General features: G+C 35.5%; 1 protein-coding gene across 2 annotated transcripts in view; it reads left to right on the forward strand.

The window, feature by feature from the left end:
* The window catches only part of EFR3A (EFR3 homolog A), a 163,023-nt gene that overhangs the window by 38,872 nt on the left and 109,947 nt on the right, over positions 1–14,204 (forward strand). For both annotated transcript variants that reach the window (XM_027845506.1, XM_027845507.1), the window contains 3 exons: positions 4,739–4,815; positions 8,012–8,139; positions 13,881–14,031. In XM_027845506.1, coding sequence (XP_027701307.1) covers positions 4,739–4,815; positions 8,012–8,139; positions 13,881–14,031 — 356 coding nt within the window. The remainder of the gene's footprint in view (positions 1–4,738; positions 4,816–8,011; positions 8,140–13,880; positions 14,032–14,204) is intronic.

Below are 14,204 nucleotides of genomic sequence, written 5' to 3' on the forward strand. Positions count from 1 at the left end.
ATAGCAGTGAGAATAGAAATTCTAGTAGACTAGCAGGGATTCTTAAGCTATTTTGTGTCATGCACTTCTTTGGTGGTCTGGTGAAATCTATGGACTTGGTCTCAGATTAAGGTTTTTAAACAAAGAAAGTAAAATGCATAGGATTACAGAGGAAACAAATTGTACTGAAATATAGTTATGAAAGTATTGAATAAAACAAGTTCACAGATACCAGATTAAGAGCTTCTGTGGTAGTAGATGAATGGGAAAAATCTTGAAGAGTAATAACAGTAGTAGTAATAATAATAATAATAATAATAATAAATAACTGACATATAAAATAGTTGACATAAAACTTTAAGGATTCTTAAGTGTATCACATGCATTTTTTCATTTGAGCTAAGCATCAGCTTTGCAGGGTAGGTTCTATAATTATTATCCCCATTTCATAGATGGTAAAACTGAAGCTCCAAATGATTTGCCCACAGTCATACAGTTAGTAAGTGTGAGAGATAGAATTCACATCCAGGTTTTCCAGACTTGAGGTGCAGTGCTTTCTCCACTATATGATCTGCCTCTCAAGATTTAATAGGGACTTGGAAATTATTTGGTTGTTTGGGAAATGGAGAGAATCAACTACCAGATGGACTTAAGTTTCCAAACTTGGATGGTTGGATGGTTTCTATTTTCAAAAGAAGGAATTCAGGAGAAGTGGATATTGGGGGAAAGATGATAATTGAGCTTGAACATGTTAAGCTTGAGGTGCCGAAATAATTCCCATGGGAAGATTTTTAACAATTAGTTGAAAATTTGTGACTAGAGGTCAGTGTTTGGAGTTTAGAGTGATGGAATTCAAGGGAATGGAATTTTTTGAAGGAGACTATAGCCTGTACTGTGGTTAGGTACTCCTACTTACATTCTTATACCATTGTAAAACTATTGGTTTCTATGATTTTTTGGAGGAGAAGGTTTAGTCAGTGTTGACTAAAATAAGTTATACTACAATAACTATAATTGTGACAACAAACTATGTATACATACACAAATTTATTTGCATATATGTGTATGTATACATATACACACAACATATACACATGCATGTATACATATGGTATCTCAAAAGTCTTAGTACTGTTTTAAACGTGTGTATGTATGTATATATGTATATATACAAAACATATAAATATGCATATCTGTATATATGTGTGTGTATGGGTATGCATACTACACACACACATATAACACGTGTATGTGTGTGTGTATAATTGTTAAGAGAAATAGTTGTTCTAACCTTCTTTAAAGCTCAGCCCTCTACTTGTATTTTATACCTACTCATGCATTTTTAGGCACCTTTCCCCTCTCAACTTCTCCAACAACTTCTAGCATCTAATCTTTACCTTTCGACTGGCTCCTATCTCTTTTGCTTCAACCATATACTACTGTCTCCTGCTTCTGTCTAGGAAACAAAAAGATAAGTAAATTTTTTATTTGGTTCAGCCTCTACTGGCCTATATCCATATATATCCATAGTTCATAAATGAGACTTATACCACTTCTTTTCCCCACATATTTTTGGCCTTGTTTTAGGGCTTGGTTATTTTCTCATACAGATCCCAACCTGTCCTATTTCTCCTCTATCCCTTAATATTCCCCTAGTTTCTGTGTCTATTTTCTTATCTATTCAATGGTAATAATAAAAGATGTACTACTTACTTCACAGATTAATGAAGAGTCAGAGAACCTAGATTTTGTACTATTTTGTAGATAATCAAGGGCTATACAAATAAAGCTACTTTTATTAATGTCTAAAGATAGTTTTCTTACCCAAATTAGGAAATTGAAATGCTTATCTAGCTCAGTTAGCTTACTATTAAATTGGATGAATAGTTTGAAAATGGAATTGAGGAAAAAATTGTACTACTGATATGAACAAAAGAATTGGATATATTAAGGTATAGCTTAGGGATGGGCTCTTTTTCATTCTTTATTCACTCAGTATTTTGTAGGTATAGAGTGAAGAGATAATGTTTTACTTCCTCTGATATTATTTATTCTCTGTAGCTAAGCTTAGACTGGGGTAAAGGAGATGTTAGGGGAGACAGTAGACTAAAATGTTGTTATCAATGACTTGGAAAGAAATCGTTGTAACTTTATGGATAAATGTATTAAAATTTTGGAATTTTGATATTTTTAAAATATGCTTTTTGTAAATTTTTGATGTAATGAAAATTTATGATGGAATGTGGTTCATTAGGAATCAGTGAAGATTTTATAACTATATTTAAGAAGTAAATAAATATTTTGAAAAATAGAGTTTCGTCTTGTTTGAATCTATGCCTACCTGTAGAAATAGGAGAGAGCAACTTTTTTTGAAGGCCACAACTGGAGGTGAATATAGGGCTCAAAATTTGAAGATGCAAATTATGTTTGGCAGAATCAATTAAGGAGAAAAAAAAATTGAGTCATTGTGGGTAATATATGACGTGATTGATACAGTACCTAACAGTATATCTTACAAAGAAAGGATAAGTGTACTGTGTTTAATGAACTTTGAAATGCCCCCTTTTCTCTTTCTTAAGCTTTTCAATAAGATTAGTTGATTTCTAATTTAAAGCAACAATATTAACTTTAGTTTTTTTAATCCTTAAATAATCGTGTTCTTCCTCATAATTATTGACTTAGAGTAAACATATTTTGGCAAGGATTATTGTAGATAGTTGCCCAGAGCACTGAGAACCTAAGTGACTTTCAGGGTGTTATGTCAGAATTCAGGTCTTCCTGACTCCAAAGCCAGTTATCTCTCCACCAAACCAAGCTACCTCTTATACAGTATATACAAAATAATTAAAATAACTTTTTGTGAGTTGAGTGCATTGACAACAGGAGTATTAAGAAAGACCCTGTGAAGGAGGTGGCTCTAAGTTGGGCATTGAAGGAAGTTTGAAGTTCTGTGAGGCAAGGGCAGAGAGGAAGTGTATTTCAAGTATGGGGGTGATATTGTATGCTGGCATGGAAATAGGAGATGGAATGTCTTGTTTGGCTGAAATGTAGAATGTGTGAAGGGGAGAACGATTACAGTAAGCTTTGAAAAATGGTCTAGAGCCTGAAAATGAAGGGCTTTAAATGCCAGAGACATTTGTATCTTGCCATTGAAGTAAAAGGAGACAGTGGAGTTTCTTGAGCAGGAATGACTTGGCTAGAACTGTGCTTTAGTAGTTCAACTTGGTAGCTGCCAGTCAATGCTTGATTAATAAATTAGCAATTATTAAGTCCCTAATTTGTACTAGGTACTGTGCCAAGCACTGAGAATGAAAGGAAAGATAGAAAACAAAACCAGATTTTTCCCCTCCCCCAATAAAGTGGCAGATTAATATTTCAGTAGTCCAAGTTAGAGAGAAATTGAATTTAGGATGGTGGTTGAATATGTGGAGAGAATAGGATGATTTCAAGAAATGTTATAGAGGGGCAGCTAGGTGCCGCAGTGGATAGAGCACCAGCTCTGAAGTCAGGAGGACCTGAGTTCAAATCTGGCCTGAGACACATAAAACTCATTAGCTGTGTAACTCTGGGCAAGTCCAATTGCCTCACGCCCCCCCCCCCCAAAAAAAAAGAAAAGAAATGTTACGGAGATAGAATTGAGAGTTCTTACAACTCTTTGGATATTGGGGTGAGGAAAAATGAAAAGTCAAACTTTTCTTAAGTACACAGGGTGGACAGAAATAAGAAAGTTAGGAAGAGGGATATTTTGGGGTGTGTAGAAGGGTTGGAGATAATGAATTCTACTTTAAAGATTTTGAGTTTGAGGTATTAGCTAACATATAATGCTTTAAGGTTTACAAAGTGCTTTACATATACTATTCAATTTGATCTTCACAGCAACCCTGTGAGGTAGGTGCTGTTATTATCAACATTTTACTAGTGAGGAAACTGAGACTGTAGAGTTTTAAGTGATTTGCTCAGGGCTATGCAAAAAAGTGTCTAGAGCACATTTTAGATTCAAGTCTTCCTGACTACTAGTCCAGTGCTCTGTCCACTATGCTTTTTAGTTGCCTACCATTGAGATGCTTATTGGAAGTTGGAAATATCTAAAAGGCACATGATACTAGAGAGAGAGATCTGGAAGTTATTTGCATAAGGATGATAATTGAACTATGGAAGCTGGATGAAATTACTAAGAACAAGATTTAGAAAGATACAAGAATGTCTGCCAGGAGAGACTGCTGGCTTGGAGTACTGTGGGTAAGGGGCAGGTCCTCAGTGATGATCCAGCAAAGGAGACAGAATCTGAGAGCAGTGTCAGGAAAACTCAAGGAGAAGCAAGTAGCTAAATTGAAGGGATGATCAACAATGTAAAATGCTATATAGAGGTAATTTAAACTTGAGGAATTAAAAAAAAAGCTGTAGGATTGAGTAATTTAGAAATCATTAATAACCTTGGAATGAGTAGTTTCGTTTGAATGATGAAGTTGGAAGCCAACTTTCAACCCTTAACCTAGGGTTAAGGGACTGAAAAAATGAGTAAAAAAAGAGGAAGTGGAGACCAAGTGTTGTTGCCTTTTATTTTATTTTATTTTATTTGTTTAATTATTGGTATGGACAGAAAAGAAAGGGGAGATATCAGTTAATAGCTTACATAAGATGACTTTAATTTTTTTTTAAGCATGATAGTTTTCTTATAAATTGTTCCTCAAAATTTAGAGTGTAATATTCTTTAAAAAAAAAAGTTATTAATACTGTTTATCTTTTATTTATCTTACAGGATTATGCTGCTGCTGTGCTGCTTTGCGTCCTCGTTACAAACGTCTGGTGGATAACATATTCCCTGAAGATCCAAAAGTAAATTTGACCTCCCAACTACAGATTTTTCTATTTGCCAGACTCTTTCACTCCCCTCTCTTCTGGCCTCCATTGCTCCCAATTTCCTTTCTATAGCTTTACCTTTAAACTTTCTCATTAGGAGGAGGGTAAATACTTTTTTTTGAAATAACTCATATTAATATTTATATCTATTCTTAATCTTTTTTTTTAGACTTAGAAAAGACTAGAAACAAAAGGATTCTGATCTGGGTTTCCAATTATATCGGCCATGTATAATGTACCCTTTCACTTGCTATGCTTCCATTTTAGATAGTAATACTTAAATATAAATAATAATAAAAGTTTCTGTGCTTTTAAATGCTTTGCATTGTAAAACAGTCCTTTTTTGAGATTTTCAGTTAAGAAATGAATCACTTGGTTTTATTTGATCATGCTTTAAATGTCTGATTTATCTTAGTTTTTTAAAGTGTTCAGAAAAATACTAAATAGTATTTCCTGGATATATTTCATTCTAATGATAATAACAACCATAGAATTATTTAACTTGGCATAAACTTTAATATTCTACTTACTATTGATTTTTAAAGCAAATTATATTTATGAAAATTTAGAGATCAACAAATATTTATTGAACACCATTGAGTCCATGGCACTTGTGCTTAAGAAAAATCTATTTGGGGAAAATAAAGTATGAAAAGTTAAACTACAGAAGAAGCATTGGAATTATTTAAAAAACAGTGTTTTAAAGATAGATACTTAATAAATTGTTAAATTAATGTAATTATAGTTCACATTATATAGTGCTGTTTGTAAAGTACTTTTATCAAAACATCTTTGAGGTAGGGAAAGCAAGTATTATTGCCTCTCTGTGAGAGGTTAAGTGATTTGTCCGTAATTGCACAACTATTAAGTTAGTAACTAAGGCAGAATTAGATTCTAAGCCTCGTGACTCCAACAATATATATATCCACTGCACCATGTGCTGTTTCTTTCTCTTTTTTTCTCTGTCTTTCTCTCACACACACAAAACTGTGAGATTTGCAGAATGATAATATTCATTATATCATAAAAACCTGAAACAGATATTATTAATTCTGCTTTATAGTTACTATTGCTTGATTTTATAGATGAGGGAACTGAGCCTTGAGAAATCTCTCAGTTTGTACAAGATTATACATCTTACATCATAGGTAGGATATGAATGCAGATTTTCATGACTTCGAGTCCTACATTGTTACTACTATACTCTGCTGCCTTTCCAGTATCTTTTGTTATGATAGATTATTGTGTAAGTGGTAATTGACAATCAGTACTATGAATTTGGAGGATGAGGGTAGATTACTGTAGCCAGAGTGGTCTAGTGTTGCTTCTTGAAGAAGAAAAGACCTGTGTTAGGTCTTGGATTATGTGCAGGTATTTTGTGGATAGGATGGAAAGGTGGGCGGGTCATTCCCTCAGAGAGAAATAGAATGAGCAAAGGCATAGCAAGGCAATAATTACACAACATTAGGCCTATTCTGGGGACAGTAAGCAGACTTTTGCTTAAAGAAGCATGTCATGTAAAGAGAATAACAATCTAAAATGAATTGGAGGGCATTGAATGTAAGGGGGAAGGGAAGGGAAATAAGTATTTATTACCATGATGCTTTACAAATATTATCTCACTTGATTTTCACAACAACCCTGTAAGGTAGGTGCTATTATTATCGCCATTTTTTTACAGTTGAGGTAATTGAGGCAGACAAATGACTTGTCCAAGATCACATACCTTATAACTAAGGAAGACTTTGAACTCAGGTCTTTCTGAATCCAAATCCAGTGCTGTTATCCACTGTGGTACCCAACTGCCTCTAAGGTAAGGGTAAGGAATTTGAATGTTTATCCTGTACCGAATGGGAAAATGTAGATTTCTTTTTGAGATAATAAATAAATCAGAGGAAATTTTAATTTATAGGAGATAAAATTTTTTTGTAAGTTTCTTTGAACTATCTATCACTTAAAAAGTGAATTAATTTCTGGGGGAAAAAAGGATTTACATGAAATGTTCAACATGTATAGATAATAAAACCTTAAGCAATCAGATCTTAACAGACAGTCAGTGTCTGTAGTTTAAGAAAAAATAAAAAAAGTTTGTTGCTCCATTCTATTTTCAGTAGAAAGAGAAAAAGACCAAAAATTGAAGTAAAGAATTTAACAGACATGAAAACTCCTACATAATAGGAGACCTTGATTTGAGTGCCAGCTCTGAAATTTAATAGGTTTGTAGTCTTGGGCAAGTCACTACTTCTCAGAACTTCAGTCTTCTCAATTGAAAAATGGGGATCATAATTTTGTTACCTGCTTCATAGGTTTGTCAGGTAGTAAGTATTTCTAAACCTTAAAGCACTGTGAAAATTTAAGTTGTAATTTTTACCGGATAGTGAGATGATTTCAATAAAATCATGACTTGAAGCACCACAAGGTTCTGTATTAAAGAAAGGTTCAGTCTTCTTAGTATACTTTAAGGCACAAAGTGGATTAATACATTTTGGAAATAATAGAAATTCTGGTTATCCATCTTTTTAACAAGAACACTTTTTATTCATCAGGTTTTTATAGACTGTCTATGTCTCTCAATCCCTGAAGATATCAGTTAATTTACTATATATGTTTTAGAATTATAATTTGATTATTTTGTTTAGCAGGTTACATTAGAGTGTAAACTCCTTGAGGGCAAGAACTAACTTTTTCCTTTCTGTTATCTCCTTTGTTTAGCATAGTGCCTGGCATATGAGATACTTCACAAATGCTTTTTGACTAACTGATTGTTTAAATCTCAATAAGATTATCAGTCTAGAGCTGGAAGGGATCTTTGAGACTACTCCAACTCCTTCCTTTACTAGATAAGGAAACTGAGGCCTGAAAGGCTAAGTGACTTGTCAGAGAAGTAGTAGGTAGTGCTGAGATTTGAACTTATGTTCCATGACTTCAAGTTCAACTTTTTCTTGTGCTTTGCTGTTGCCCTAATCTGTTATATTTAAATGAGGCATTTCTTCACTTTGAAGCACTTAGATGAGTTTAAGCTGGAATTGGCATTAAGGCAGTAATAGTTAAATTAATCCTTTTGGTGTGAATTGACCCCCAACTCAAGACTAGGGCATTTGAAATAAATGAGCCTTAAAATAACATGCTTAAGTTTTTAAAAAATTAAGATAACTTTTTGTCTTATGTTTAGGATGGTCTTGTTAAAGCCGATATGGAGAAACTGACTTTTTATGCTGTATCTGCCCCAGAGAAACTAGATCGAATTGGTTCTTACCTGGCTGACAGACTGAGCAGAGATGTTGTCAGACACCGGTCTGGGTAAGAAAGTCATTCTTAGCATCTAAGTATTTACTCAGCATAAATTCGTTTTCTTGGTGTGAAGAATTTTATCTCTTTGCATTTCTAAAAATTATCTAATAAAGTTAGCATTAATTGGTTATAGGTGGAAGGAGTTTTTGAATGTCTTTATTATGAATATAATTGTGTTGGGGCAGGTAGGTGGCACAGTGGATAGAGCACCGGCCCTGAAGTCAGGAGGACCTGAGTTCAAATCCAACCTCAGACCGAACACTTGACACTTAATAGCTATGTGACCCTGGGCAATCACTTAACCCCAATTGCCTTAAAAAAAAAAAACCAAACCATGAATATGACTGTGTCTGCAGTATAGCACAGATTCTGTAGGTGTTTGCCAAGTATCTTCTGTGTGCAAAAGCATCGTACTAAGTTTTGGATCCAGAGACAAAAACAACCGTCTTTGCATTCAGGAATTTCATTCTATTTTGGGGATGCACACAAATAATTGTATTAAGTTTATTCAAAGCAGCCCTAGGTAATTAGAGAACAGTGTTATTAACTTGAGTTAGGAGAGGGTTCCTATAGGAAGTGGCATCTGATCTTAAGAAAGGATCTTGTGTACTTGAAAAAAGAATCACTTCTAAAACACACTTTACAAGTGGTCATTAGCTCTTTGCTTTAAGATTTCTAATGGAGAGGAAACCATTCTACTTTTAGATAGCTCTGATTTTCTTAGAATAATATTTTGAAATATATGCAACAACTTTAATATGGAAATATCTGTGATTTCCATTGTTGACAAGGTCATGAGTACTGTATACTATAGTGGTTTATTTCCTACATTCATAATTGAAGGAAATGCCAAATTTCAGTTAGTGAAAATAAAGAGATTTTTCCCCATCCAAGTTCATGGAATGGAATCCCTGAAACCTTTCCATGGACCCTGTAGATGCTAGGCCAAGAAGCTCTACTGTAGAAAGTACTGCTTGAGTTGTCTTGAAGGGCCTAGGGACTTATAGAAGGTGAAGGGAACATATTCCAAGGCCATGGGGAAACTCTGTGTGCACAGAGAGCGTAATATTATATGTGACTTTTTTTCATAATTCTCTTGCATAACTCATTTCTCCTCCCAGTTTTTCTTCTATGAACTCTCTTACTTGATTTTTAAAATCCTTTTTAAGCTCTTCTAAGAGGACTTTTTGGGCTCGAGACCAAATTCATATTCCCCTTTGAGGCTTCGCATGTAGGCATTTTGACATTGTTGTCCTCTTCTGAGTTTGTGTTTGGATCTTCCCTGTCACCATAGTAACTTTCTGTGGTCAGGGCTCTTTTTTGGTTTTTGCTCATTTTTAAAAGTTAAGCTCTGCTCCTGGAGTACAGGGTCACTATACCAAGCTTCTTGCATTGGGGACCAGGCGCCTGGTCACTGGCTTTCTGTGCTGGGGCCTCTGGGGCTGGGGGCTTGCCCATTGTGCTAGGGTGTGCCAGCCTAGTCATGCCTGTTGTGCCTGGGTTCTGGGTCTGGTAGTTTGCTTGCTGCAGCTGGGGTTGGAGGCCTCATAGCTGGCCTGCTGAGCCTGGACTGCTGAGCTTTGGTTGCTGATCTATATTATGACTAAGAGCCTCCCTCTGGCTTGCCTAGACGCCACCTGTGTTGGGCTCCACTCCCTTTTTATTCAAGTGAGGCAGACCTTTCCTAAAGTCCTTCTAAGTTATCTTGGGGTAGAAAATTGTTTCACTCTGTCTTTTTGTGAATTCTGTCACTCCAGAATTCTTTTAGAGGCTTGATTTAATGTCGTTTTGGAGGGAAACTGGGGAGAGCTCAGGCAAGTTCCTGGCTTCTCTGTGCCATCTTGGCTCTGTGCTGCCCCTCCTCCCCCGCCCCTCTGGGGAAATATTATACGTGATGAGCAACAAGAAAGCCAGTTTAATTAGACCATAGACTGTAGGAAAAGGGATTAATATATTACGAGATTAGAATGATAGATAAGTTGGGTGTAGGGCTTTAAATTCTAAATAAGAGTCGTCTTTGGCTGAATCTTCCAGGTTGTCAGGAATAATAGAAGAAGAGGAATTTGAAGCATAGCAGTTTTGACTACTCTTGGCTTCTGCTGTTATAAATCTGACTAGTGTACCAGGTGTCTATGAGCTTTATTACATTGCTGATATTAATATTTGTATAATTACTCGTTTTTCATGGTGGACATATGTCATGCACTTATACTTTAAATCTGAAAGGGACTTTATAAGTCATGTAGTCCAGTCTCCTCTTAACAGATGAGGAAACTGAGGTACAGAAAGGTTAAGGAATGATATAGAAAGGTTAGTTTTGCCCCACTTCTAGGCCTATCTGCAGTTTAATTTTAGAAATAATTTATCTTCTATTGATTTTGAAAAAATGAAATAAAATCTTTTTTTTTTTAATTAGCACTTACTATTCCTAGAAAGGTTAAATGTTTCTTCTTGCTATTGTTTTCATAGTTTTTTTCCCTATACTTGGGAATTAATCTTTCTAATTTATACCTTAGCTAGTTTCCTATATTGAGTGCTTAGAATTTTATACTCTTTGAATATTTCATTTAGTATATATGGTATTTTAGTCTTCTTTGCAAACATGCTTTAACTTTTTTAATTTTCTGAAAGTTTTTATACAAACCGAGCCATTTTATTTATTTGTTTATTGTTGTTTAGTTGTTCAGTCATGTCTGACTCTTTGTGACCCCAGGTATCATAGGATGCCAGTCCCTTCTGTCCTCTAGTGTCTCCTGAAGTCTGTCTAAACTCATGTTTGTTGCTCCCATTACACCATCTGTCTATCTCATCCTCTGCCTTCCCTTTCTCCTTTTGTCTTCAGTCTTTCTCAACATCAGGGTCTCTTCCAGTGATCCCTGTCTTCTCATTATGTGGCCAAAGTATTGAACTTCAGCTTCAATGTGACCTTCCAAAGAATAGTCTGAATTAATTCCTTTAAATATTGACTGGTTTATTTCCTTGCTGGCCAAAGGACTCTCAAAAGTCTTCTCCAGCATCACAAATTCTGTAGCACTTGGCTTTCCTTATAGTCTAACTCTCACAACCATGCATTGTTACTGGAAAAACCATAGCTTTGACTGTATAGACCTTTGTTATCAAGGTGACGGCGCTGCTTTTTTAGTGTGCTGTCCAGATTTGCCATAGCTTTCCTTCTAAGGAGCAAGCAGCTTTTAATTTCATGGCTGCAGTTGCCATCTGCAGTGATTTTTGAGCCCAAATGAAATCTGATCCTGCTTCCATTTCTTCTCCCCCTTTTTGCCAGAAAGTGATGGGACCAGTTGCCATGATCTTAGTTTTTTTGTTGTTAAGCTTCAAAACAGCTTTTGCACCCTCCTCTTTCACCCTCATCAAGAGGTTTCTTAATTCTTCTTTACTTTCTGCCTTCAAAGGAGTGTCATCTGCATATCTGAGATTGTTGATATTTCTCTTGGCAACCTGAATTCTGGCTTTTGATTCATCTAGCTTGGCATTTCACATGATGTACTCTGCATATAAGTTAAATAAATAAGGTAGCACTGTGTGTCATACTCCTTTTCCAATCTTAAACCAATTAATTATTTCATGTTTAGTTCTGACTGTTGCTTCTTGACTCACATGCAGGTTCCCGAGGAGATAGATAAGAAGATCTGGTATTCCCATCTCTTAGAGGACTTGCCACATTTTGTAGTGATGCACACAGTCAAAGGCTTTAGTGTAGTCAATGAAGCAGAAGTAGATGTTTTCCTGGAACTCCCTTGCGTTCTCCATGGTCCAGTGAATGTTGGCAGTTTGGTCTCTAGTTCTATTGCCCCTTTGAAAACCGGCCTGCTTTTATAGTAATTCTCAATTCACACATTGCTAAAGCCTGGCTTGCAGAGTCTTAAGCATAACCTTGCTGGCATGTGAAGTGAGTACAGTTATTTGGGTAATTTGAACATTGTTTGGCATTGCCCTAATTTAGGATTGGGATACAAACTGATCTTTTTCCAATCCAGTAGCCACTGTTGAGTTTTCCAAATTTGCTGGCATATTGAGTGCAGCACTTTTAACAGCATCATTTATTTGTAAAGCCTTATTAGACAGTCATTTTGCTTTTTTCTTCTTCTTTTTCTTTGAAAATTTTTTTTGTGTGTTGTTTTTGCTTCCTATACAATATTGAGAACCTCTGTCCACAGCTCTTCAGGACTCTACAAAATCTAATGCTTTAAATCTATTCATCATTTCCACTTCATATGTATAAGGGATGTTATTTAGGTCAAACCTAAATATGATGGTTTTCTGATGGTTTTCTCTACTTTCTCAAATTTAAGTCTGAATTTTGTAATAAGAAACTCATGATCTCTGAGCCATAGTCAGCTCCAGATCTTGTTTTAACTGACTGTATAGAGTTTCTTCACCTTTGGCTGAAAAGTATATAATCATTTTGATTTTCATATTGACTGAACAACAACAATGTTGAATTACATTTATTTACAGTGATTTTTTCAGCAGTTCTTCTGTTAATCAGGATCCACTTTATTTCCAGTTCTTTCATCTCACTAAGAATGCTGCTATTTTGGTATATAGACCTTTGCTTCTGTCTTTGACTCCTCATTTTCAGTAACTTCATATGTCTGTCTAGTTTCTATGTAGTTGCCACATCTTGTAGTTTCCCCCTGTGTAACATCTCTTGTATATGTCTTCTGTTTTCCAGTCACACAGCCATCACTCTATTTTAACCTTTTTAATACCTATCTCTTGGACTATTTGCATTAGCCTCCTAATTGGTTTCCTTGCCTTAAGTCTTTCTTCCCACTAATCCATCCTCCACTCACTGACAGTGATTTTCCTAAAATACAGGACTTACTTTGCCATTCCCTCCCATCCATTAATGATCTACTAATTAAACTCCAGTCTCTCCCTGTTTTCTCTTTTAAATAACTAGTATTAACATTCTTTACAACCTTGTCCCTTCCTTTCTTCCTAGTTTTCTTACACATTATTCCCTCCAAATACACAAGGTCCAGACCTACTGACCTGCTTACTGTTGCTCATTCATGACCCTTCATTGCCTGTCACTTGCTATCCTCTGTGGTTGGTATGTTCTTCCTTCTCTCTTCCATCTCTTGGAATCCCTTAGAATCAAGAGTCAGTTTAAACTTTACCTTCAGCAGATAGGATAGTTATTAAGCACTTACTATGTCCCGGGCACTGGGCAAAACACTTAGGGATGCAAATATAAGCAAGAAAGATAGTCTCTACTTTCAAGGAGCTTATATGCAATGAGAGAAAACAACTCATAAAGGGCAACTGGAAAGGAGGGTGGGCACCAGGGATGCTGGCAAGGGGATGGAAAAATCTGGAGAATAAGTAAATCTGGGAGTAAAGTGAACATAGTCTGGTTCATTCATCTAATGGTTGTTAAAGGTAGATACTCGCCAATCAGAAGCATGGACCTCAGGACAGAGGTTTCTTCAGATAGGAAAGGCTGCTGGTGAGTGGAGTTAGGAGTAAAATGTATAATAACCTTTCAGAAATCTCTTAGCTATAGTTACTTTGTGTGAGGTTTAGCTTATGCTCTCTTTAATGACCTTTAGTCCTCTTTGAGAGACTCAAGTTCATGTTTATCTGATAACTTCACTTAAATTGTGAGTTGTGCCTTTCTGTTGTTTGCCTGTTTAAAAAAGTTATTTTAGTGCTGTGAATGATAAGCCCTTTTATGAGAGTTAACTGGAGATATATTATTATGTTCCCTTTTCCTTTATACTTAGGTATGTTTTAATTGCTATGGAGGCATTGGACCAGTTGCTGATGGCTTGCCATTCTCAAAGCATCAAGCCATTTGTAGAAAGCTTTCTGCATATGGTAGCAAAGCTGCTGGAGTCAGGAGAACCAAAACTACAAGTTCTTGGAACTAATTCTGTGAGTAAAACCATTGTGTTCCACTGATTATGAGGTTGTTTAGGTTCTGGGGTGTCATCTCCTTCTAATATACCACCTTACTAGACAAAAGAGTTATGAAATAGCTAAAATATTGAGGAAAAATTAAAATAAAATGTTAAAAAGGAATATAGGAATTAACAATTCTTTAGAAT

Source organism: Vombatus ursinus, unplaced genomic scaffold, assembly GCF_900497805.2.
Source record: "Vombatus ursinus unplaced genomic scaffold, bare-nosed wombat genome assembly UNPS02014973.1, whole genome shotgun sequence".
NCBI lineage: Eukaryota > Metazoa > Chordata > Mammalia > Diprotodontia > Vombatidae > Vombatus > Vombatus ursinus.